The sequence below is a fragment of the Mauremys mutica genome, chromosome 4 (assembly GCF_020497125.1).
Source record: "Mauremys mutica isolate MM-2020 ecotype Southern chromosome 4, ASM2049712v1, whole genome shotgun sequence".
NCBI lineage: Eukaryota > Metazoa > Chordata > Testudines > Geoemydidae > Mauremys > Mauremys mutica.
In genome coordinates, this window is record NC_059075.1 from 154,500,375 (window position 1) to 154,526,690 (window position 26,316).

At 55.4% G+C, this 26,316-nt stretch overlaps 1 protein-coding gene across 2 annotated transcripts in view; it reads left to right on the forward strand.

Moving 5' to 3' along the window:
* LOC123370426 (syntaxin-1B) overlaps positions 1-26,316 on the forward strand; it is a 40,204-nt gene that overhangs the window by 7,886 nt on the left and 6,002 nt on the right. The window contains exons 2-10 of one of the 2 annotated variants that reach the window (XM_045016998.1): positions 9,779-9,853; positions 14,219-14,318; positions 15,018-15,092; positions 15,234-15,307; positions 15,843-15,951; positions 16,612-16,685; positions 16,937-17,074; positions 19,476-19,586; positions 21,172-21,252. In XM_045016998.1, coding sequence (XP_044872933.1) covers positions 9,779-9,853; positions 14,219-14,318; positions 15,018-15,092; positions 15,234-15,307; positions 15,843-15,951; positions 16,612-16,685; positions 16,937-17,074; positions 19,476-19,586; positions 21,172-21,252 — 837 coding nt within the window. Of the gene's footprint in view, positions 1-9,778; positions 9,854-14,218; positions 14,319-15,017; positions 15,093-15,233; positions 15,308-15,842; positions 15,952-16,611; positions 16,686-16,936; positions 17,075-19,475; positions 19,587-21,171; positions 21,253-26,316 lie in introns of those variants that run through there. The other variant, XM_045016997.1, reaches the window with a different exon arrangement.

The window sequence follows — 26,316 nt, forward strand, 5'->3', positions numbered from 1 at the left end:
ACATCCACACACAGGTCTCACCGATGCCCACAATCTGTCCCATACACCCTCAGACACACTATCACACACACACAACTTCTCCCACACAAACACAGCCTCTTTTACACATACAGACATAGCGACACACATAAAGATACACACAAGCTCTCCTCAACACACACAGAAACACACAGCCTCTCTCACACACACGGTCACAAAGACGTGCGCTGCCTCCCTCCAACACACACACACCCAGTCCCCTCCCAACCCTCTCAGCCCTGAGACCCCAGAGCCGCGGCTGGAGCCCAATGGCTGGTGGGGACCCAGAGTCCAGCCTGGCTGCTATTACTGTCAAGGTGACAGCACCAGGCCTTAATTTGTGCCAGGGCCTGGCGGTTCAGAGCCCCGGCACCTCCAGGCCTGGCGGTTCAGAGCCCCGGCACCTCCGGGCCTGGCAGTTCAGAGCCCCGGCACCTCCGGACTGGCAGTTCAGAGCCCCGGCACCTCCGGGCCTGGCGGTTCAGAGCCCCGGCACCTCCGGGCCTGGCGGTTCAGAGCCCCGGCACCTCCGGGCCTGGCAGTTCAGAGCCCCGGCACCTCCGGACTGGCAGTTCAGAGCCCCGGCACCTCCGGGCCTGGCGGTTCAGAGCCCCGGCACCTCCGGGCCTGGCGGTTCAGAGCCCCGGCACCTCCGGGCCTGGCGGTTCAGAGCCCCGGCACCTCCGGGCCTGGCGGTTCAGAGCCCCGGCACCTCCGGGCTGGCAGTTCAGAGCCCCGGCACCTCCGGGCCTGGCGGTTCAGAGCCCCGGCACCTCCGGGCCTGGCAGTTCAGAGCCTCGGCACCTCCGGGCCTGGCAGTTCAGAGCCTCGGCACCTCCGGACTGGCAGTTCAGAGCCCCGGCACCTCCGGACTGGCAGTTCAGAGCCCCGGCACCTCCGGGCCTGGCAGTTCAGAGCCCCGGCACCTCCGGGCCTGGCAGTTCAGAGCCCCGGCACCTCCAGGCCTGGCAGTTCAGAGCCCCGGCACCTCCGGGCCTGGCAGTTCAGAGCCCGGCACCTCTGGGCCTGGCAGTTCAGAGCCCCGGTACCTCTAGGCCTGGCAGTTCAGAGCCCCCCAGCACCTCCGGGCCTGGCAGTTCAGAGCCCCAGCACCTCCGGGCCTGGCAGTTCAGAGCCCCGGCACCTCCAGGCCTGGCAGTTCAGAGCCCCGGCACCTCCGGGCCTGGCGGTTCAGAGCCCCGGCACCTCCGGGCTGGCGGTTCAGAGCCCCGGCACCTCCGGGCCTGGCGGTTCAGAGCCCCGGCACCCAGGGGCGGCTCTACCTTTTTGTCCGCCCCAAGCAGTCAGGCGCGGGAGGCGCCCGGGAGCCCCGGGAGCAGCGGACCTCCCCGGGCTTGACTGGTGAGGGTCCGCTAGTCGCGCGGCTCGGCTGGACCTCCCGCAGCTGCGGGCGGTTCGCAGGTCCGGCGGCTCCGGTTGAGCTGCCGCAGGCATGCCTGCGGGAGGTCCAGCCGAGCCGCGGGACCAACGAACCGTCCGCAGTCATGCCGGCGGGAGGTCCACTGGAGCCGCGGGACGAGCGCCCCCTCCGCAGTCATGCCTGTGGCAGGTCCGGTCGTCCCGGGGCTCCGGTGGACCTCCCGCAGGCATGACTGCGGCAGGTCCACTGGTCCAGCACGCGCGTGCTTGCCGCGCTGGGGTCTGGAGCCGGCCCTGCCGGCACCTCTGGGCCTGGCAGTTCAGAGCCCCGGCACCTCCGGGCCTGGCAGTTCAGAGCCCCGGCACCTCCGGGCTGGCAGTTCAGAGCCCCGGCACCTCCGGGCTGGCGGTTCAGAGCCCCGGCACCTCCGGGCCTGGCGGTTCAGAGCCCCGGCACCTCCGGGCTGGCAGTTCAGAGCCCCGGCACCGCCAGGCCTGGCAGTTCAGAGCCCCGGCACCTCCGGGCCTGGCAGTTCAGAGCCCGGGCACCTCTGGACTCGCTGCATCTTTTATGAATGTCAAAAAAATTGCTTGTGCCCTGGCACCTCTCTCATTACAGATTAAGCCCTGGGCCACATCTGGTGCTAGAGGCGGCTGCTGGGTCCTGCCAGCCTTGCACTGTGGGGCTGGGACCCCCAGGGTAGTGGATGGACAGACCGGACAGGAGCAGGGAATGAATCTGGGTCACCCAGCAGGGAGGGAGCAGGGGCTCTGGGTCCCCTTTAGGACGGGGTCAGAGAGGGGAGATTAGAAGGTTTGGAAGATCCATCCATCCGTCTCCATATACCCCCTCTGTCTATCTATCCATCCATCCATCTCCATATTCCCCCTCTGTCTATCCATCCATCCGTCTCCATATACCCCCTCTGTCTATCTATCCATCCATCCATCCCCATATTCCCCCTCTGTCTATCTATCCATCCATCCGTCTCCATATACCCCCTCTGTCTATCTATCCATCCATCCGTCCCCATATACCCCTCTGTCTATCTAGCCATCCATCCGTCTCCATATACCCCCTCTGTCTATCTATCCATCCATCCGTCTCCATATACCCCTTCTGTCTATCTATCCATCCATCCGTCTCCATATACCCCTTCTGTCTATCTAGCCATCCATCCGTCTCCATATACCCCCTCTGTCTATCTATCCATCCATCCGTCTCCATATACCCCTTCTGTCTATCTGTCCATCCATCCGTCTCCATATACCCCCTCTGTCTATCTATCCATCCATCCGTCTCCATATACCCCTTCTGTCTATCTAGCCATCCATCCGTCTCCATATACCCCCTCTGTCTATCTATCCATCCATCCATCCCCATATACCCCCTCTGTCTATCCATCCATCCATCCATCCCCATATTCCCCCTCTGTCTATCCATCCATCCATCCCCATATACCCAATCTATCCATCCATCCATCCATCCCCATATTCCCCCTCTGTCTATCCATCCATCCATCCCCATATACCCAATCTATCTATCCATCCATCCATCCCCATATACCCCCTCTGTCTATCTATCTATCCTTCCATCCGTCTCCATATACCCCCTCTGACTATCTATCCATCCATCCATCCATCTCCATATACCCCCTCTGTCTATCCATCCATCCATCCATCCATCCCCATATGCCCCCTCTGTCTATCTATCCATCCATCCCTCCATCCATCCCCATATACCCCCTCTGTCTATCTATCCATCCATCCATCTCCATATACCCCCTCTGTCTATCTATCTATCTATCCATCCATCCATCCATCCATCCCCATATACCCCCTCTGTCTATCTATCCATCCATCCGTCTCCATATACCCCCTCTGTCTATCTATCTATCCATCCATCCATCCATCCCCATATACCCCCTCTGTCTATCTATCCATCCATCCCCATATACCCCCTCTGTCTATCCATCCATCTATCCATCCCCACACACCCCATCTATCTTTTTGTCTATCCTTCCATCCCCATAAGCCTCCTTTCTCTTTCTCTCTCTCTCTTCCCATAACCCCGCTCCCTCTCTCTGTCCCTCCCAAACACAACCCTTTGGGGAGAAAGTGGGGTCTAATGGGTTAGAACAGGTTGGGAGCCAGGACTCATGGGTTCTGTGCTGTCTGTGGTAGGGGAGTGGGGTCTTGTGGTTAGAGCAGAGGTGGGCTATGGGGGAGAACCCGTTGCGGGTGGAAGGAGCAGGGCAGCAGTAGCAGTGCATGCAGCCATTAAGCTGTTTAAGTGGCTCTGTATTTGGCCAGTGGAGTCTTTTTTTAGCCCAGTGTTGTGACGCTGGCGCGCTGGGTTTTCCTCAGCCAGCGAGGGGAGGGCAGTGCTGCTAAATATGCCGCTCGCCTCTCGAGGGCTGGGAGAGCGCGGGGGGAGAACGGGAGCGATAGCTCTAATTATGATCAAGAATTACTCCGCAGAAGCAGCCCAGCGCTTTGGGGCACGTCAGAATCGCTCCCCTGGCGCTGAGATGCAGCTGCCCCTGGGGTGGGGTGTGGTAGCTGTTTAATGGCCAAAATGGGGGGACACCCCTGCTTATACCACTTCACCCTACTCCCCTGCTAGAGAACCTAGGAGTCCTGGTTCCCAGCTCCCCATGCTGTAACCCACTAGACCCCACTCCACCCCCAGAGTCGGGGAGAGAACCCAGGAGTCCTGGCTCCCAGCCTGCCCCTACTCCAACCCAGTGGACCCCACTCCCTTCCCAGAGCTGGAGATAGAACCCAGGAGTCCTGGCTCCCAGCCCCCCCCCCCCCCGCTCTAACCCACTAGACCCCACTCCCCTCTCAGAGCTCTGGATTTCCATCACTTTCGCTACAATTTGAACATCCCCCCAGTACCCCTTAAGTCATCCATCTCCCCCCCTGCTCCCATCCCGAACCCTGCCTGGACTTTCCCCTGGTTGCAGGGGCTGAATCCTTTGGCTCCCCGCAGCACCCCCATCTTCCCTGCCTGTCCGTGCTGCAGGCTGCCCGTGACGGCGATCCCTGCATGATGCTGCAGCAGAAGGCCGGCCTGAGCACAGAGCTGCAGAGGCAGGGAACTGGAGACTGACAGGCTGTACAGACAGACACCGAGAGACACACTGACACCAGCACAAGCACGGCTCCTGCACAGCACCAAACAACACACGCGCGCCGACTGACACACGGCCGCAAGGCTAGAGATGCACAGTCAAAGGCAGAGGGATGCCTTGACACACACAATACACAGCCACACAAACACATGCTGGGATACATCTGTGGCATTTTGACTCACAGCCACAAAGCCGCAGGTGTGCACAAAAGCACACAATCAGGCAAACACGCCGGCCTGCAGACATACACACACACACACACACACACACACACACACACACAGCGTCTCTCGTGAATCGACACCCAGATACAAACCACAGATGTGCAGAAAAAGCCACAGCCACACGCAGAGAACAGGCAAAAACACACACAGACACACAAACCTACTACTACAGAGACACAGAAACCGGATGCCCACAGAAACCGACAAACGGGCACACAACCAGATATGCAAGCACACAAAATCACAGTCGCGTGCAGAGCGATGCCAAACACAGACCCACACAGACAAGCACACACCTACAGAGACACCCCCCCACAAATACACAACATGACACACACTCTTATGCATTAAACCACCGACACCCCTCCCCCCACAATCTGAGACACAGGCAGAAAGCCACACACACACATAAGCCCAGGCACAAATACACACACACACACAGAGCCTGTGTGTCGTATGGCTGGGCAGGCTGGTGACAGGGTATGGATGGTTCCTCTCTAGGGAGGGGTCAGGAGGAGAGATGGGGCACTGGAAGGCCAGACAGGCTAACGGTGGCGAGAACAAGGAGTAGGGAGCAGTCTAGCTATGTTTTGGGGGACCCCTCCTCCCTGTATGACAATAGAGGCTATAAGGAGGACACCTGAATCTCGAACACCCCACTCCCCGCAGCACAGCACCCCCTAGTGCCGCACTGGGGCACTGGGGCCAGCCCTGACCGCCAGGGGAGAGCGCCCCCTGCTGATCCCATGCTGCGCCCTGCAGCACAGCGCCCCCTAGCGCCGCCCTGGGGCATTGGGTCAGCGCTGACGCCACTCCGGAGGCAGGTTATTTTGGGGATGACGGGTTCCTGGAAGGACAATGGGAATGTGATAGTCCCCCAAGCAGAGGATGCGCTGCCCTCCGCCCCCCTCCCGCAGCCACCAGAGCGTGTGTGTTATGTCACTGCTCCAACACACCAAGCAGTGACCTTGGAGCGAAGGAGACGCATGAGAGATGCGAGCCAGAATGCCCTCCAGGAGAGAGACACACAGCCACAGCCTCAGCCACAGCCCCTCCCCAACCCATCTTCACCCCTCCATGCCTCGATCCCAGACCCCTCCCTCCCGGAGCACCTTTGGGACACCCCATCTCTCTCCAGCTTCAGGGGGTGGATCTGTCTCCCCCCCAGCTCTGGGGTGGGACCCCTCGGCCCAGGCCAATACGCTCCCTGCTGCACTGGGTCTCTGTACAGGGAGCAGAGCCCACCCAGGGGGACGTTTCCACAGCGCTACTCCAGAACATGTCGCCTGGGGTTAGATCAAGTTTGGAAAGCATCTTATGTAAGTGGAGTGTAGTCGTGGCATAGACAGGGCTGCTTGAGGGGCTGTGGAATTGAGGAGCATGGAATAGATAGATAGATAGATAGATGTGTGTAGTGGGAAGAGATGGAAGTGTATAGGGATGGATAGATAAAGGTAGGGTTGGAAGAATTTGATTTTTTTAAAATAATTTTGATGTTTATTTTTAAGCCTTTTTTTCCCGATTTTTATCTATTTAAATTTTAACAGGTGCACACAATTATGGGGTTTAAGCAATTTTTTTGTATTTGTATTGATTTCAATTTTCAGAGTTGTGGGAAATTCCCTGGGGCCACGAGACCATAATTATTTAATGGCAGGAGACGCTGAGATTCAGAAAGCGTTGTAACCGTTAAAACGCAAGTTGTCCACATCCCATGTCAACGCATAGGAGTCTACTTAAATCAAACTCCCCTCTCAGGCAGCATCTTCCTTACTTTGCCAGCTGTCCGTTTCAGTTGTTATGGATGGAAATGTTTTTTTTGTCATTGATGTGTGTGTGTGCACGGTGAAATCGATGTTTACCAATAAAAATGTAATGCTTCAAAGCCTCTCAAACTTTCCAGACTCCTGTCCCCCTTTCAGGAGTCTGATTTGTCTTGCCTACCCCCAAGTTGCACCTCACTTAAAAACTACTTGCTTACAAAACCAGACATCAAAATACGCATAGTGTCACAGCCACTAGTATGGAAAACTTGCTGACTTTCTCCTTTTTGCCATATAATTATAAACTAAATCAACTGGAATATAAATATTGTACTTACATTTCAGTGTATGGAATATAGAGCAGTATAAACAAGTCATTGTCTGTATGAAATTTTAGTTGGACTGACTTTGCTAGTGCTTTTTATGTAACCTGTTGCAAAACTAGGCAAATATCTAGATGAGTTGATGTACCCCCGGAAGACCTCTGTGTATCCTCAGGGGTACACGTACCCCTGGTTGAGAACCACTGGCCTAGGTAAAGGAGTCTGTAGTTAGCTGAGCTAAGTATCTGGGGTTAGTCTGTATCCACAAAAACAACGAGGAGTCTAGTGGCACCTTAAAGACTAACAGATTTATTTGGAGTGGGTTTTTTACCCACGAAAGCTTATGCCCCAGTAAATCTGTTTGTCTTTAAGGTGCCACCGGACTCCTTGTTTTTTAAGCCAATCTACATCAGAGTTGCAGAGAGATCTGGATCTCAGTAGAGACAGAGAGAGAACTAGATACATAGGTGCAAAACTGGTTGGAAAACTGTTCCCAGAGAGTAGTTATCAGTGGTTCACACTCATGCTGGAAGGGCATAACAAGTGGGGTCCTGCAGGGTTCAGTTCTGAGTCTGGTTCCATAGGCACGGGAACTAGGGGTGCAGGGGATGCTGCAGCACCCCAGGGCTCCTGACTGCCAGCCCCGCACCCGGGGTCCCAGCTGCCGCCCCGTGCACCCTGGATCCCGGCTGCCAGCCCCGCACACCGAGGGTCCCGGCCTCAGCTCGGGGGGGGGAGTATATAGGGGTAAGGGGGCTGGTTTTCAGCACCCCCACTATTAAAAATGTTCCAACACCACTGTCCGGTTCTGTTCAGTATCTTCATCAATGATTTAGATAATGGCACAGAGAGTACGCTTATAAAGTTTGTGGCCGGTACCAAGCTGGGAGGGGTTGCAAGTGCTTTGGAGGATAGGATGAAAATTCAAAATGATCTGGACAAACTGGAGAAATGGTCTGAAGTAAATAGGATGAAATTCATTAAGGACAAATGCAAAGTGCTCCACTTAGGAAGGAACAATCAGTTGCACACACACACAATGGAAAATGACTACCTAGGATGGAGAACTGTGGAAAAGGATCTGGGGGTCATAGTGGACCACAAGCTAAATATGAGTCAACAGTGTAACATTGTTGCAAAAAAAGCAAACATCCTTCTGGGATGTATTAGCAGGAGTGTTGTAAGCAAGACACGAGAAGTAATTCTTCCGCTCTACTCCACACTGATTAGCCCTCAACTGGAGTATTGTGGGCAGTTCTGGGCACCACATTTCAGGAAGGATGTGGACAAATTGGAGAAAGTCCAGAGAAGAGCAACAAAAATGATTAAAGGTCTAGAAAACAGGATTTACGAGGGAAGATTGAAAAAACTGGGTTTGTTTAGTCTGGAGAAGAGAAGACTGAGAGGGGCCATGAGAACAGTTTTCAAGTATGTAAAAGGTTGTTACAAGGAGGAGGAAGAAAAATTGCTTTTCTTAACCTCTGAGGATAGGACAAGAAGCAATGGACTTAAATTGCAGCAGGGGAGGTTTAGGTGGGACATTAGGAAAAACTTCCTGTCTGGGGGGGTTAAGCACTGGAATAAATTGCCTAGGGAGGTTGTGGAATCTCCATCATTGGAGATTTTTAAGAGCAGGTTGGACAAACACCTGTCAGGGATGATCTAGATAATACTTACTCCTGCCATGAGTGCAGGGGACTGGACTAGACGACCTCTCGAAGTCCCTTCCAGGCCTGTGATTCTATAGATACATCTACCTATCCTCCTAAACAAACATCTGTCTATCCATCTCCATACACACACCCCTCTATCTGTGGGGTGTAGTGGGATAGAGTAGGTGGGGCTGGGAGTCAGGACACACGGGTTCTACTCCTGGCTCTGGGCGAGGAGTGGGGTCTGGTGGGTTAGAGCAGGGAGGGGGGGCAGGACTGCTGGGTTCTAGTCTAGTCTAAGCACTGCATGACCTTGTTCCAACCCCTTTGGCACTCTGAGCCTCAGTTTCCCCAGCTGTTGTAGCAGATCTGTTCCTTTCTTAGGCCAGGCTGATTTTGTGTTTGGTGGGGAAGGATGGATGGGGAACCCCAGTGACATTATTTAGGGGGACCCCTCCTCTTAATCTCTTGCCTCCCACATCCCGCCTCCCTCCTCTTCTGCCAAAAACAGACACAGCATGGCCCCATGTTAACTGGGGGTGGATGCAGGACCCCCCGCAGTCACCCCTGTCTTTAGTGGGGAGCATTGGTCCCTATTCCCTGAAAGGATTGGCAATCAGTGGCTTTTGGCCTAAAGAGGGTCAAAGCCAGGGTCTCAATTTTTCCCCTCTCCCAAGATTCAGCCTCCCTGCCCAGCCAACAAACTACTCCAGGACCAGGCTCTGTTGGCCTTTGTAGGCCTTGAAGGCCACCTTGTGGGCAATGTGGTGTATAGCGCAGCACCCCAAAGTAGGGTTGCCAACTTTGGTTGGATGAATTCCTGGAGTTTCATTGCATGACATTATCTTTAACAAAGGATTCATCTTTAATTCAAGCTAGATAGATAGATAGATAGATAGATAGATAGATAGATAGATAATGGGTGTTTCAGCATAATCGTGGGTGGGGGAGCTCAGGGCTTGAAGAGCATGGGGGAATTGCAGATTGGCGTTGAAGGGCACAGGCCATATCTTTCTTCATTTTATGTCCTAAATTGTAGGACACCTGCTGTGCTCCACCCCAGAGACGGCTGCATCTCAGCACTGGGTGAGCCATCCCTAGGCGGCGGCGCTGTGCGGCTGTTCCCCAGCTGCCCCGCCCCAGAGGTGGCTGCATCTCAGGGCTGGGTTGTGTGATACATACCTGCCCACCCTGCAAATTGCTCTAAGATGGTGGCTGGGATCTGTGTGCATCTGGGGGAGACAGCGGGGCGTCTAATCTCGTCTCTTCTCTCCCCTCCAGGCCAAAGACAGTGACGATGAAGAAGAGGTGGTTCATGTGGACCGGGATCATTTTATGGACGAATTCTTCGAACAGGTAAGAGACGAAGGGCTGCTATTCATATGAGTCGTGTCCTGCTTCGGGTTACCAGCCCTCCCAGTTTCACCGGGAGTCTCCCGGAATCGGGCTCTATCTCCCGGTGAAGCCAAACCGGGAGATTTTAGGCGCGAAAAGTCCAGCGGTGCAGCGAGGCCAAGGCTGGCTCCTTGCCTGACCTGGCTCCACATCCCTCCCGGAAGTTGCTGACATGGCACTACAGCCCATGGAAGGGTGAGGGGGGCAGGATCGCTCAGTGGTTTGAGCCTTGGCCTGCTAAACCCGGGGTTGTGAGTTCAATCCTTGAGGGGGCCATTTAGGGACCTGGGGAAAAATCAGTACTTGGTCCTGCTAGTGAAGGCAGGGGCTGGACTTAATGACCTTTCAAGGTCTCTGCCAGTTATATGAGACAGGTATATCTCTGTATTTTTAGTTTAAGGGGTGGGGGGTCTGCCTCTGCCCCAAGCACTGACTCCGCAGACCCCATTGGCTGGGTACTGCAGCCAATGGGCACTGCGGGGGCAGTGCCTGCAGGCAAGGGCAGCGCGCAGAGTCCCCTGCCCCACCCCCAGGGGCCGCAGGGATCTGCCGGCCACTTCCGGGAGCAGCGCGCGGAGCCCTCTGGCCCAGTTTACCTTGGGCGGCTGCCAGTCAGTGGTGCAGCGGGACTAAGGCAGCTCCATTGGCCGCACCACACCCCACTGCCCCAGCCCGGAGCCCCCTCCTGAACCCAAATTCCCTCCCAGAGCCCACACCCCCACCCCCTCCTGCACCCCTTCCCCAGCCCTAAGCCCCCTCCCAGAGCCTGAACCCTCCACCCCCTCCCAGACCCCAACCCCCTCCCCCAACCCTGAGCCCCCTCCTGCACCCCAACCCCCTGCCCCAGGCTCAGCCCAGAGCCCCCTCCCACACTCCAAACCCCTTGGCCCCAGCCCAGAGCCTGCACCTCTCCCATACCCCAATCCCCTGCCCCAGCCCAGTGAAAGTCAGCGAGGGTGGGGGAGAGCAAGTGATGGAGGGAGGGGAAATAGAGTGAGCAGGGCAGGGCCTTGGAGAAGGGGCGAGGCAGGGGTGGGGCCTCAGGGATGGGGGGGCAGGGGGTGGGGCAAGGCTGTTTGGGTTTGTGTGATTAGACAGTTGGCAACTCCTACTCCTCACCCAGCTGCCACACCCCAGACCCAGCTGCATCTCAGCCCGTTCGCTCACGACATGGTGTTTCTGTGTAACCTGAAATAACTCCTGCCCAGGCAGGTGGTTCTGAATTAGTGCGCAGCTGGCCTCATTAATATTCAGACAGGCTGATTAATAGGCGACGGAGCTCACTAATGATGCAGTTTGTCCTTCGCACGCAGGTGGTGGTGTCGTAAATTACACACGTGGCCTAGTTAATTGTGCAGCCACGGCGGGAGGAGGGGGGCAGGAGGAGGAATAGCAAAGTGTGCAGAACAGCATGGTGCTAGGTAGGGGGCGATATGGGACAAGATCCAGGGCCTTAGCACAGCGCCCCCTAGTGCTGCGTGAGGGCATTGGGGCCAGCATGGAATACCAGGGGGAGTGTCCCCTACCGAGCCCCCCACCCTCTCCCTGCAGCCCGGTTCCCCCCGCTGAGCCCCCGCCCCGCTCCCTGCAGCCCGGCACCCCCCACTGAGCCCCCTCTGCCCACTCCCTGCAGCCCGGCTCCCCCCGCCGAGCCCCCGCCCCGCTCCCTGCAGCCCGGCACCCCCCACTGAGCCCCCTCTGCCCACTCCCTGCAGCCCGGCTCCCCCCGCCGAGCCCCCGCCCCGCTCCCTGCAGCCCGGCACCCCCCACTGAGCCCCCTCTGCCCACTCCCTGCAGCCCGGCTCCCCCCGCCGAGCCCCCGCCCCGCTCCCTGCAGCCCGGCACCCCCCACTGAGCCCTCTGCCCACTCCCTGCAGCCCGTTGCCCCCCGCCGAGCCCCCGCCCCGCTCCCTGCAGCCCGGCTCCCCCCACCGAGCCCCCCACCCTCTCCCTGCAGCCCGGCTCCCCCTGCCGAGCCCCCGCCCCGCTCCCTGCAGCCCGGCTCCTCCCACCGAGCCCCCCACCCTCTCCCTGCAGCCCGGCTCCGGCGCCCGCGCCCCCGCCCCCGTCCCTGCAGCCCGGATCCCCCCGCCGAGCCCCCGCCCCACTCCCTGCAGCCCGGCTCCCCCCACGGAACCCCCTGCCCACTCCCTCCAGCCCGGCGCCCCCCGCCGAGCCCCCGCCCCGCTCCCTGCAGCCCGGCTCCCCCCACTGAGCCCTCTGCCCACTCCCTGCAGCCCGGCTCCCCCCGCCGAGCCCCCGCCCCGCTCCCTGCAGCCCGGCTCCCCCCTCCGAGCCCACTGCCCACTCCCTGCAGCCCGGCTCCCCCCGCTGAGCCCCCGCCCTGCTCCCTGCAGCCCGGTTCCCCCCGCCGAGCCCCCCCGCCCGCTCCCTGCAGCCCGGCTCCCCCCACTGAGCCCTCTGCCCACTCCCTACAGCCCGGCGCCCCCCGCCGAGCCCCCAGCCCACTCCCTGCAGCCCGGCTCCCCCCACTGAGCCCCCACCCCGCTCCCTGCAGCCCGGGTCCCCCCCCAGAGCCCCCTGCCCACTCCCTGCAGCCCGGCTCCCCCCACCGAGCCCCCACCCCGCTCCCTGCAGCCCGGCACCCCCCACTGTTCCCCCTGCCCACTCCCTGCAGCCCGGCCCCCCCCACCGAGCCCCCACCCGTCTCCCTGCAGCCCGGCTCCCCCCCCGGAGCCCCGTGCCGGCTCCCTGCAGCCCGGCTCCCCCCACCGAGCCCCCCACCCTCTCCCTGCAGCCCGGCTCCCCCTGCCGAGCCCCCGCCCCGCTCCCTGCAGCCCGGTTCCCCCCGCCGAGCCCCCCCGCCCGCTCCCTGCAGCCCGGCTCCCCCCGCTGAGCCCCCCCGCCCCGCTCCCTGCAGCCCGGCTCCCCCGTCTGAGCCCTCTGCCCTCTCCCTCCAGCCCGGCGCCCCCCGCCGAGCCCCCAGCCCACTCCCTGCAGCCCGGCTCCCCCCACCGAGCCCCCACCCCGCTCCCTGCAGCCCGGCTCCCCCCACCGAGCCCCCTGCCCACTCCCTGCAGCCCGGCTCCCCCCACCGAGCCCCCACCCCGCTCCCTGCAGCCCGGCACCCCCCACTGAACCCCCTGCCCACTCCCTGCAGCCCGGCGCCCCCCCCCGAGCCCCCACCCCGCTCCCTGCAGCCCGGCTCCCCCCGCCGAGCCCCCACCCCGCTCCCTGCAGCCCGGCTCCCCCCACCGAGCCCCCCACCCTCTCCCTGCAGCCCGGCTCCCCCTGCCGAGCCCCTGCCCCGCTCCCTGCAGCCCGGTTCCCCCCGCCGAGCCCCCCCGCCCGCTCCCTGCAGCCCGGCTCCCCCCTCTGAGCCCCCCCGCCCCGCTCCCTGCAGCCCGGCTCCCCCCGCTGAGCCCCCCCGCCCACTCCCTGCAGCCCAGCACCTCCTGCCGAGCCTCCGCCCCGCTCCCTGCAGCCCGGCTCCCCCCCCCGAGCCCCCCCGCCCGCTCCCTGCAGCCCGGCTCCCCCGCCGAGCCCCCGCCCCACTCCCTGCAGCCTGGCTCCCCCCGCCGAGCCCCCCCACCTGCTCCCTACAGCCCAGCTCCCCCCGCCGAGCCCCCGCCCCACTCCCTGCAGCCCGGCTCCCCCCGCCGAGCCCCCCCACCTGCTCCCTACAGCCCAGCGCCCCCAGCCCCGCCCCCCGCCCCACTCCCTGCAGCCCGGCTCCCCCTGCCGAGCCCCCCCACCTGCTCCCTACAGCCCAGCGCCCCCTGCTGAGCCCCCGCCCCGCTCCCTGCAGCCCGGCTCCCCCCCCCGAGCCCCCCCGCCCGCTCCCTACAGCCCAGCGCCCCCTGCCGAGCCCCTGCCCCACTCCCTGCAGCCCGGCTCCCCCCGCCGAGCCCCCCCACCTGCTCCCTACAGCCCAGCGCCCCCTGCTGAGCCCCCGCCCCACTCCCTGCAGCCTGGCACCCCCTGCCGAGCCCCCGCCCCGCTCCCTGCAGCCCAGCGCCCCCTGCCGAGCCCCCCCACCCGCTCCCTGCAGCCCGGCTCCCCCTGCCGAGCCCCCGCCCCGCTCCCTGCAGCCTGGTGCCCCCAGCTGAGCCCCCTCTGCCCACTCCCTGCAGCCTGGCGCCCCCCTGCCGAGCCCCCGCCCCGCTCCCTGCAGCACGGCTCCCCCTGCCGAGCCCCCTGCCTGCTCCCTGCAGAACGGCTCCCCCTAGAGCCACAGCGGGGCACTGGGACCAGCACCGACTGCCAGGGGACAGAGCCCCCTGCCCTGTTCCCTGCAGCCCAGCGCCCCATGCTGGTATGCCTGGCGATTGCCGTGCCCCCGTGCATGTGTCTGTCCGTCCCCAGGTGGAGGAGATCCGCGGCTGCATCGAGAAGCTGTCGGAGGACGTGGAGCAGGTGAAGAAGCAGCACAGTGCCATCCTGGCTGCTCCCAACCCAGACGAGAGTGAGTTGGGGGTGCCCCAGGCTGGGGGGTCTCTGAGCCCCATCGCCTCCCTGCTCTGCTGGGGGGAGAGGGGGACGGAACCTAGAGGGGTCCATCCACCCCTTCCTTCCTCCTTCCTTCATCTATCAGCCCATTCACCCTTTACCTACCTACCTACCTATCTGTCCCCACACACACACACCCCTCGGTCTATCCAACCCTCTCCTTTCATTCATCCCTGTCCACCCCTACATCCCTCCCCCTTCCTCCTTCCATCCATCTCGCTGGGCCTTCATCCCTCCCTCCCTCCATCTATCCATCCATCCCTCTCTCCTCCTATTCATCCATCTGTCCGTCCACCCATCCGTCTGCCGGTCAATCTGTCCTCTAGCCATCCCTCCGTCTGCCTGCCCAACTGTCCGTCCCACCCTTCATCTATTCATCACTCCATCCCTCCCGTCATCCATGGCTCCCTGTGCATGTGCCTAGCTGTCTGCATCCACACATCTCCCCATTCACCCTTTATTCACCCAGCTGTTCCAGGCCCCGTCCCCAGTGTGGCAGGTGGTCAGGGGGGTGGGGAGGGGACTCCCCAGCAGGCGTGCCCGCCATGGGGATCCCAGGGGGTCGGGGGGCTGGGAAGGTGGCCTCACCCCCAGTGTGGGAGGCGGGCATGGTGGAGACTCTTCCATCTCATGCCCCCCTCTTCCCCCCGTGCAGAGACCAAGCAGGAGCTGGAGGACCTCACGGCCGACATCAAGAAGACGGCCAACAAGGTGCGCTCCAAGTTGAAAGGTACGAGCCTGGGTGGCCATATTGGCTGGTCCTGCACGCCCTCCCCTCCAGGGCATATCACTCCGCCCTGAAAAATACTCCCCCTCTTCCATGCCAAGGGGGTCCCGTGGCTCTGATCCGGCTCCTCATGTCTCTCCACAGCCATCGAGCAGAGCATTGAGCAGGAGGAGGGGCTGAACCGGTCCTCGGCTGACCTGCGGATCCGTAAAACACAGGTATCCCTCCGCCCTTCCCCCCCAACACAGGTATCCCTTGCCCCCCCCAACACAGGTATCCCTCCCTCCTCACCCCCCCGACAAAGGTATCCTTCCCTCCTCGCCCCCCCCCAAATACAAGTATCCCTCTGCCCTGACTCCACCAAGACACAGGTATCCCTCCGCCCTCACCCGCCTCCCAGAAACAGGCATCCCTCCGTCCTCGCCCTCCCCAACACAGGTATCCCTCCGCCCTCACTTCCCCCAGACACAGGTACCCCTCCGTCTCCCCGCCCCCAATATCCCTCCCTCCTGAAGCCCCAGCCTCAGCATCATCAACTTCCAGAGCCATCCTCTCTCTTCCATCCCTTCCCTCTCCAGCTCTCTCCCATCACAGCTCCCCGCATCCCTCCCTCCACTAAGTCGAGGGCGGATCACTCGCAATCTCAAGTCAGCGCCACAAGCTTCCGCCACCGAAGGGACCCCCCAAAAAATAATTCCCCCCGGCCGCTCTGCGTCTCTCACGGTGTCTCCCTTCCCCACCCCCTCCCCCCAGCACTCCACCCTATCCCGTAAGTTCGTGGAGGTGATGACGGAGTACAACGCCACCCAGTCCAAATACCGGGACCGCTGCAAGGATCGGATCCAGAGGCAATTGGAGATAAGTAGGTTTGAATGGGGGTGGGGCCTTTGCATGGGGAAGCTGTGGTTGTGTGTGTGTGTGTGTGTGTGTGTGTGTGTGTGTGTGTGTGTGTGTGTGTGTGTGTGTAAGAGAGAGCGGCACTGCCCCCTGCTGGTGGGAATCAGGGCCCTATGTGTGTATGTGTGGGCTCGCACACCCTCAACGTGCTGAGTGACCCCAGTGCCCCTGTGCGGCGCTAGGGGGCGCTGTGCTGCAGGGAGCGGGCCAGGGGCTCAGCAGGGGGCGCTCTCCCCTGGCAATCAGTGCTGGTCCCAGTGTCCCAATACGGCACTAGGGGGCGCTGTGCTGCAGGGAGCGGGCCAGGGGCTCAGCAGGGGGCGCTCTCCCCTGGCAATCAGTGCTGGTCCCAGTGTCCCAATACGGCACTAGGGGGCGCTGTGCTGCAGGGAGCGGGCCAGGGGCTCAGCAGGGGGCGCTCTCCCCTGGCAATCAGTGCTGGTCCCAGTGTCCCAATACTGCACTAGGGGGCGCTGTGCTGCAGGGAACAGAGCTCAGTAGGGGGCACTGTTCCTTTGCAGTCAGGGTGGAACTAGGGGGGCTCTGTGCTGCAGGGAGCAGGATTTTGCTTCCATCAGCCCTGGAGCAATAGGCCAAGGCCACTGACCTTCTATCGCCTTCACAGCTGGCCGGACAACCACCAACGAAGAGCTTGAAGACATGCTGGAGAGCGGCAAACTGGCTATTTTCACTGATGATGTAAGTGTCAGGACTGGGATGTCACCCAAAACAGGGCTCCCCATGTTCCCAAGTCAAATAGCCCAGTGCGGCACTAGGGGGCGCTGTGCCACTGGAGACAATTGCATTTCAGCACAGGGCAGGCCATCCCCATCCCCTGCTGCTCCACCCCAGAGGTGGCTGCATTTCAGCAATGGGTGAGCACTAGAAGGCCCTGGGGGGATGGAAGGGATGCTTGTTTCTATCATCCAGACTCCCTTCTGCTTCCACAGATCAAAATGGACTCACAGATGACGAAACAGGCTCTGAACGAGATCGAGACCCGACATAATGAGATCATCAAACTGGAAACCAGTATCCGTGAGCTGCACGACATGTTTGTGGACATGGCTATGTTGGTGGAGAGTCAGGTTAGAACCTGCAGTGTTCTGGATCTAGAGTGGGCTTCAGCCTAGAATCTGCAGAGTTCTGGATGGTGGAGCACGTGAGCTGTGGTTTAGCACCTGCAGAGTTCTGGACCCTGGAGCCCAGGAACTATTTTCGACAGCCCACAGCCTTCTGCAGCATAGAAACCATGCACTATAATCTAGAACCCAAAGAGTTCTAGATTGTGGAACCCATAAACAATGGTCTAGATCAGTGGTTCCCAACCTTTTCTCTGCCGTGGCACAACTTGAGCTCCAGGGGCTCTTCCCTACCCTGCCCCGCCCTCAGCTGGCATCTGTAGGAGGGAAGGGGAGGGGCAGAGGAGCTGAGCCATTGCTCACACAGAAGGAGAGGGGAAAAGAGAGGGATATTGAGCTCTGATTGGTTGCTCCACCCCTGGAGGAGGCAGGTCAGTGAGGCAGATGACCAATCAGAAGGCAGCTTCCCCCCCTTTGTAGTTTTTCAAAAAATTCCTTGGCACCCCTGTTCAGGCCTGACAGCACACCATCAGGGAAACTCTGGCCTAGAACCTGCAGGGTTCTGAACCTTCAGCACATATTATCTACAGTCCACAGGCTTCTGCATCATAAAACCATATACTGCAGGCTAGAACCTAAGGAGTTCTAGACTGTGGAACCCATGCGCTGTGGTCTACAACATACAGGGTTCTAGACCTTGAGACCCATGAGCTATTATCTAAAGCCGACAGTTATCTACAACCTAGAACCCATGTACTTTAGAACCTGAAGAGTTCTGGATCGTGGAACCCATTAGCTATGTTCCAGGGTTCTGAACCTTGGGGCCCATACGCTATTATCCACAGTCTTCTGCATCTTAGAACCCATGTGTTTTTCCCAGATCCAAGAGAGTTCTGGATCAATGAACCCATCTGATATGATCTGGAACGTGTAGGATTCTATAGTGTGGAACCCAGGAGATTATTATCTCAAGTGGAGAGCATTCTGCATTTTAGCACTCAAGAGTGACAGTCTAGAACCTGCAGCTATCTGTATCATGGAACCCAGAAATGAATCTCCAACCAGCAGAATTCTAGATCATGGAGCCCATGAGCTATGCTCTAGAATGTACAGGTTGCTGTACCTTGGACCCATGATATTAATATCTAGATGCTTTCTGCATCCAACAGACTTCTGCACCTAAATGCAACAGTCTAGGACCCGCTGTGTTCTGAATTATGGAATCCATGCATTATGGACATTCACGCATGATAAATCCAGGAATGAACTATTACCTAGAATCCACAGCCTTCTGCACCTTAGAACTTAGATGTTGCGCTAGAAACCCCAGAAAGTTCTGTATCATGGAACCCATGAAATATGGCCCATAATTTACAGTGTACTATAACCTAGAACCCCTGAGATTATTACCTCAACCTGACAGCTTCATGAATCTAAGTGTCCATGATCTAGAACATGCAGGGTTCTTGATCATGTAACCTGTGTGCTGCAGTCTAGAACCCATAAAGTTCTTGATTTCAGAGCCCATGGTTGGCTTCAGCATTTCAGGGTTAGCCAAGTTCTCAGTCCTTTGAGCCACTCAAACCTTGGAGGTCTTTTGCATTACATAACAGTTAGAGTTCTGGATCATGGAAGACATGAGCAATGGTCGAGAACATAATGCATTCTGCAACGCAGGGCACTTGACAGTCAGATGGGCTCCCCAGTCTAGAACCCAGAGAGATCTGGATGGTGATGCTTCTGAAGATACTCACAGCTGCCTGTGTTCTGCCATCTAGAACCCACAGAGTTCCAACACTCTGGGGCCGGGAAGAGTGCTAGAGAGAGTCCCCAGATGGTGGGTTCTCTATCTTACACCCTACCGTAAGGTGACGGTCCACTCTAGAACTCTTTTAGAACATCAGTGGATCCAGAGTGCACGTTCTAGGTTCCAGAATGTACAGCGTTACAAGTTCTGAAACAGACTCACCAATCTTTTAAAGGTTCTGGCACCCAGGAAGCACTAAATGGGGCTCGTTTGCAGAGTCCATCAGGGGCTGCAAAGGTGTCAGCGGTGTGCATTTTTACGTTCGCAACAAGGTACCTAGACTTCCAATTCAGCTGTTGGCTTCTCTCCAAAGGGCTGCCAGCCAGGGCCCCCTTGTGATGTTGTGACGGGGACTCTTCTCCCATGAGAATGTGGACTGAGACTCATGAAGCTCATTGCATACAAGACTCAGAATAGCTTTCAAATAAAATTCACGCTTGACTCACAGCCCCCCCCAGAGGGGAAGGGCCCCATGTCCCATTCCCTGCCCCCTTGAGTGAGCCAGTCCCATTTTGGAGCCAACGCCCCCTACAGGGGAACGACCCCGGGTCCCATTCCCTAAGCTGCGGGTTCACCTCTCACCTGGGCTCTCTGTTTCAGGGGGAGATGATTGACCGCATTGAGTACAACGTGGAGCACTCCGTTGACTACGTGGAAAGAGCTGTGTCCGACACCAAGAAAGCTGTAAAATACCAGAGCAAGGCTCGGAGGGTGAGTGCGGGGATGGGGCCGGGGGGGTGGACCCAACCTGCTCTGCAATGAACCCCCTTCAGCTGAGGAAAGAGGCTGAGACCCCACAGAAATCCATCCACAAATCTCCCCTCCCCCCCGAGGCAGGTCATCCCCGAGAGCCTCCTCCCCCAGCAGAGATGGAGACACTTCCCTTCTCCTGTCTCTCTCTCTCCATCACTCCATCCCCAAGGCCTCTCCACACCACATGCTTCACTAATTTTGTGGGTGGCAGCCGCTTTCTATTTTTAACACAGTCTGTCCACTCCCTTCCATCTTGGCCTGCATGTCCCCTGGCTCCTGAAACACTGCTAGCCCAGCCCTGGCCTCCCCCGCACCCCCAGCTCCGCCGGTGCCCCTCACTCCCGACACGCAGCCCCCTGCTAGCCCAGCCCTGGCCTCCCCCGCACCCCCAGCTCCGCCGGTGCCCCTCACTCCCGACACGCAGCCCCCTGCTAGCCCAGCCCTGGCCTCCCCCGCACCCCCAGCTCCGCCGGTGCCCCTCACTCCCGACACGCAGCCCCCTGCTAGCCCAGCCCTGGCCTCCCCCGCACCCCCAGCTCCGCCGGTGCCCCTCACTCCCGATATGCAGCCCCTGCTATCCCAGCCCCACCTCCCTTGGCAGAGCAATGAGGGATCTCTGTCAGACTGCTACCTGGCACTGTGAATAAACAGATGTGATGAGTCCGAGAGCGGGAGAGGAATGATGCTCCGAGTGAACATGAGGGGCAGGGACACCCTTGGTTTCCAGCAGGAGATGGAGAGATCTAAGGAACTGAGGACCCCTGGGTTCTGGTCCTGGTTCTAAGAGGGGAGTGGGGTCTAACAGGATGGAGCCTGAGGAAATAGGAGCCAGGACTCCTGGGTTCTTTTCCTTACTCTGTAGATTGATGGTGATTTAATAAATCACCTTTTTGTTCAAGGTAAATAAATAAGAACGGCTGGTGTCACGGGGCCGTCGCTCCATTGGGGTCAGTGGGGCCCGATCCCCAGCAGGGGTCACTCGGCCATCGCTCCATTGGGGTCAATGGGGCCAGATCCCCAGCTGGGGTCACTCGGCCATCGCTTCATTGGGGTCAGTGGGGCCAGATCCCAGCTGGGGTCACTCGGCCGTCGCTCCATTGGGGTCAATGGGGCAGATCCCAGCTGGTGTCACGGGGCCATCGCTCCATTGGGGTCAATGGGGCAGATCCCAGCTGGGGTCACTCGGACGTCACTCCATTGGGGTCAATGGGGCCCGATCCCCAGCTGGGGTCACTCGGCCGTCGCTCCATTGGGGTCAATGGGGCAGATCCCAGCTGGTGTCACGGGGCCGTCGCTCCATTGGGGTCAATGGGGCAGATCCCAGCTGGGGTCACTCGGCCGTCGCTCCATTGGGGTCAATGGGGCCCAATCCCCAGCAGGTGTGAATCCATGTAGCTCCGGTGATTTCCACCAGCTAACGATCTCACTCGCTCTGCTTGTTGTCTTGCTGGTGCCCAGTCCAGCCATGAAAGTATTAAACTAGCCATTAACATCTCTTCTTCTCTCTCTCTCTCTCGCTTCCTGGATCCCTGGGGTAATGTAGAAGAAAATTATGATTATAATTTGTTGCGTGGTCCTTGGGGTAGTTCTCGCTTCCACAATCGGGGGGACTCTGGGGTTGTAAATCAAAGCAAAAAAATATTATAATAATAATATAATAATAATTTAAAGAAAACTTGTACATGCAATGGATATAACAGCACATGTTCCAGCTACCTATACATACACTCCTTGGGGGTCAGCAAATCTAAGTTTCTTGTTCTCCGCCATCTTTCCATCCATCTCTCCATCCCCCGGATACCTGGGTTCTCTCCAGATCGGCCGACATCCCTGATCCCTGGCAGGAGGGCGTGGATTGGCTCATAACCAACCTTTGGGTTCACAGTGACCCAAACGCTCCGGTTCCTCTTCACATCCGGGGTTAGCCTGGAGGGACGGGGTGGTGATCTGTCCTTTGTTGATGCTGTCTTGTTTTGGGTTCTGCTGGGGATGGTGTGGCCAGTAGTAGGGGGAAAAAAATACCAGTATAATACATGGAAAACTGTCAATACTAGAATGCTAAGGGATGCCAGAGTGGTTACCAATCAGCTGTTATGAAAAATACCAGTTTATTCTAGGAAATACCTCAGTAGCTGAATATTGCAGTGTCAATACCAGCCCACTGAGGAAAATAGGCGTAGTTACCCATCAATCACTATGGAAAAAATACCAGAGAATTATATGAAACGCTAGAGCAGCAAAATATTGCAATATCAGTACTCAAATATTAAGGAATATCAGAATGATTACCAGTCAGTCATTGTCGGAGGGAAACAGACTGCTACATAAAATACTAGAGGAACAGAAAACGGTGTTGATACTAGAGCACTGAGGAATTCAAGAGCATCCAGTTATACCAGAATATGAATGAAGCACTATCCCAAAATACTAATAGTAACATACTAGTCCTGCAGTATCCAGGAATACTAGAGTACTAGTATTAGTGTATAGAGGAATGCTACAGCAGACTCCAATGCTACAGTATCGGTGCTACAGTATCAAAAATGCTAGAGTACAAATACTGTAGTTCCAAGGAATGCTGTCGTATCGCCGAATACTTCAATAGCAATGTTACTGTATCCAGGTGTACTAGAGCAATGCTACTACAGTGTCCAAGAACCCAAACTGCTTCTACTGCCGGATCCTGGAATAGTGGAGTATTTATGCTACACTAGCAAGAATGCTAGAGCACTGATACTACAGTAGCCATGAATACTGGAGTAGCAATATGACAGTATGTAAGAGTGTTAAAACTATCCAGATTAAGTCATCCCCCATCACTACAAAATACTCCAGTTTCTAAAGATACTCCAGTATACTTGACTTGGGGAAGCACATGGCTATCCCAGCTCATGCCTATTTCCAATTCCACATGCCAGGAATGGTTGCCACTATGTCAGGTGTTATTGAAAAAAAAATGAGCATTACTACAGAAATACTACAAAATCAAAGAATACTCCGGTATTCCAGATGGGGAGATCCAAAAGTTCAGCTCCTCCTTTGCATGAGAGCAGCTATGAACAAAAAATATTATTAAGTTATTAATTATCAGTATTACACTATTCCAGAGTAACAATACTGTGCCATTGTAAAATATACTTGAATAATGTACACTGACAAGGAAAATGACACAGTATTTGAGGGTAATAACAGTAATACATGATCTCAAATACAGCAGCCTTAAGAAGGATATTGCTGTGGTGTCTTAGTGTAATGTTGGCTCCTACAACCTAAGCCCTCACAAAATACTGGAGTATAAGTACTCCCAAACACCACACCCCTATAAAACACTAGAATAATATACTAAAGTAATAACAGTTCCCAAATACTAAACTCTTGTAAAATACTAGAGTAATAATGGCTCCCCAAAATGCAAAACCCATATAAAATACTAGAAAAATAAGGGCTCCCACATACCACAGCCTTACAATAATTCTGCAGCAATACAGAGTAATAATGGCTATCCAAATATTACACCCTTTATAATACATTCAGGTAATATAAAAATACTGGGCATACAGGTTTCTGGGGAGAAAAATCCCACAGTATTTTAGACTAATAGTGCTGCCCAAATCCTACACCTTTATAAAATTGCTTGAATACTATACAGTAATGACCGGTAATTATTAGTAATAGATGCTAAATTGTATGTCTGTGGGAAAATACTGCAGTATTCTAGAGTAATAATGGCTTGGTACCAGTACTACACATTTATTTAAAAATACTAGCGATATACAGAGTAATATTGAATATGCAACATTATGCCTAAGAAAATAAAAAATACAGTATTCTGGAGTGAGAGTATGTGGCCAAGTAAATACGTCCTTTATAAATATATTAAAGTAATGTGGAGTAAAAATGGATATCCACATAGCATCTCTTTGAGAAAAATACTATGGTAGTCTTCAGTAACGATGGCTTGTAAACATCTCAAATATTATACCCTCGTTTAAAAATAATCATAGAATAGAGCAGTGGTTCTCAACCAGGGGTCTGGGCCCTCTGGGGGGCCGTGAGCAGGTTTCAGGGGGTCCACCAAGCAGGACCAGCATCCCACTGCATGGGGCTGAAGCCTGAGCAACCTGTGGGGTGGGGCCCTGGGCAACTGCCCTGCTTGCAACCCCCTAATGCCGGTCCTGGCTTTCAGATGCCGAAAACCAGTTCTTGGAGTTTTTATAGCATGTTTGTGGGGTCTCAGAAAGAAAAAGGTTGAGAACCCCTGGAATAGAATATTTAATAACAATGAAACCTAAATACTGCAGTCATATAAAAATATTGCACTGGAGTATATTAGTAAGAGCTCTCCGGATAATACAATTATAGTACAGAGTAATAAGGGATGTCCAAATATTATGCCCCTGAAAAAATATTGCAGAAGTAATACTGGATAGCCAAGCAATACATAGCTAAAAATACTACAGTATTCCAGAGGAATGGTAGTTTTCCTAATACAACATTCTTACAAAAATGCTAGATTACTGTAAATTAATAATGGATGTCTAAATACTCTACCTTTTTATTTTATATTTGGGAAAAAATACTATAGTATACTACGGTATTAACAGCCCTCCAAATATTACACCCTTATAAAAGATACTGCAGTACTCTAGAATGTTACTGTTTTCCAAAGAATTCACCCTTAAGGAAAACACTGAGGCAATATAGAGTAATAGTGAATGCTGAAATATTGTTCCTCTGGAGAAAATAATACAATATTATAAAGCAATAATGGCTCCCCAAATACTATACCTGTTATAAAAATGCTAGAGTAATAACGGATGTCCAAATACTGCACAGTTATACAAATGTGAGATTAATCTAGAGTAATACTGGCTATACTTGATTGCTGCAGTAATCTAAAGCAATACTGGATCCCAAATAGTATAGCTCTGCAAAATACTGTGGTAGTCCGGAGTAATAATGAATATCCAAATATGGCACTCTTATAAAGACCCTGGAGTATATAGTGTAATAGTGGCACTTAAATATAGCCTTGAAAAAATTCAGTAGTAATCTAGAGTAATAATGGTTCTCAAACACACACTTATAAGAATACTAGAGTAATTATGAGTAATAATGGCTCCCCGAAAAAAAACCACTTATAAAATATTACAACGATATAAAGTACTCAGGACTCCAAAACACACGTTTGTAAGAATACTAGAGTAATCTAGAGTAACCGTGGCTTGCCAATACAGTTTGGAAACTAGGCTCACTCTAGATTATGCTAGCATTTGTATACACTAAACTTCTGGAAATAGTAAGCTAATTAATAGTGGCTCCCAAACACACTTCTAGACTAATTTAGAGTAATAATATCTTCCAAACACACTGTGGAAGCAAATAGTACTCTAGATTAGTCTTGTTTTCTTAAAAAAAGATGCTTCTCTAAGAATAGTAACCCCAAATACATATTATAATAATACTATAGTAATTTAAAATAATAGTGTCTCCCTAACACACCCTCAGAAAATCATGGAGTAACATGGAGTAATAACCGGTCCCAAATATACCCTTGTAAAATACTAAAGAAATTGGAGTATTTATGGCTCCTGACTATGCCATGATAAAAATACTAGAATAATAATGTATCTCCAACTGCTAGTCCTCCCAAAGAACACTGCAGCATTCTGGAGTAATAGCCCCAAACACTGCCATGTCACTATCGTACTGGGGTTCATTACTCTAGTACACCAGAGTATTCCTACAAGTATCTGGGGCAATTACTCTGGGATGCTGTAGGGAGAGTGGGGCGGGGGGGGGGGGTTGGGGGAGGGAGGGAGTTATCCCAGATCAATGTCAGCCACACCTGGGTATTAACAGTCTTCAAGGCACCCTACGGTGGAGCTATCTTGTGGCCAAACGCCACTGTGAGCTTTGGCGTCGGGAGGGAATAGGCATCGAGGAAGGGAATAGACAGCTCCAAACCACATGGGGGGGACTGTGGCCGGTCCCTCACCCCAGATGGAGGGGTGATCAGTCGTCAGGCCATGAGGAGACACCACACCAGGACCCATCTAGCCCATACCCAACTGGGGCACAATCATCCCTGACCATCTGCTGCCCAGGAATCCTACTTCCCAATGTCCCAGCAATGGGGCGGCATAATTCTGTCCCCGTACCTCGTCCTTACCCACTAGGTCGTCTTCCTGACTACTGTGTCACACTGTTGCGTTTTATAGCATACGTGGGTGCGTGCACACACACACACACACACACATATATACAGTATCTGTGTGTATTTCTATTTATATACATGTGTGTGTATTCACACACACGCTATACACAACACATTTCTGCATGCTGCATATAGTATACATTAACCTATGTGTATCTAGCTATATGTATATGCATAGGTGTGTATTTATTTATTTGTGATTTTGTGTGTGTGTGTATATTTGTGATTGTGTGTATATATGTATATTTGTGATTGTGTGTGTGCATATATAGAGATATTTGTGATTTTGTGTGTGTGTGTATGTGTATATCTATAGATATATATAGATATAGATATACACATATACACGCAAATATATATATAAATGGATATCCAAATAGCATCTCTTTGAGAAAAATACTATGGTAGTCTTCAGTAACAATGGCTTGCCAGCACCATTGTAAACATCTCAAATATTATACCCCCATTTCG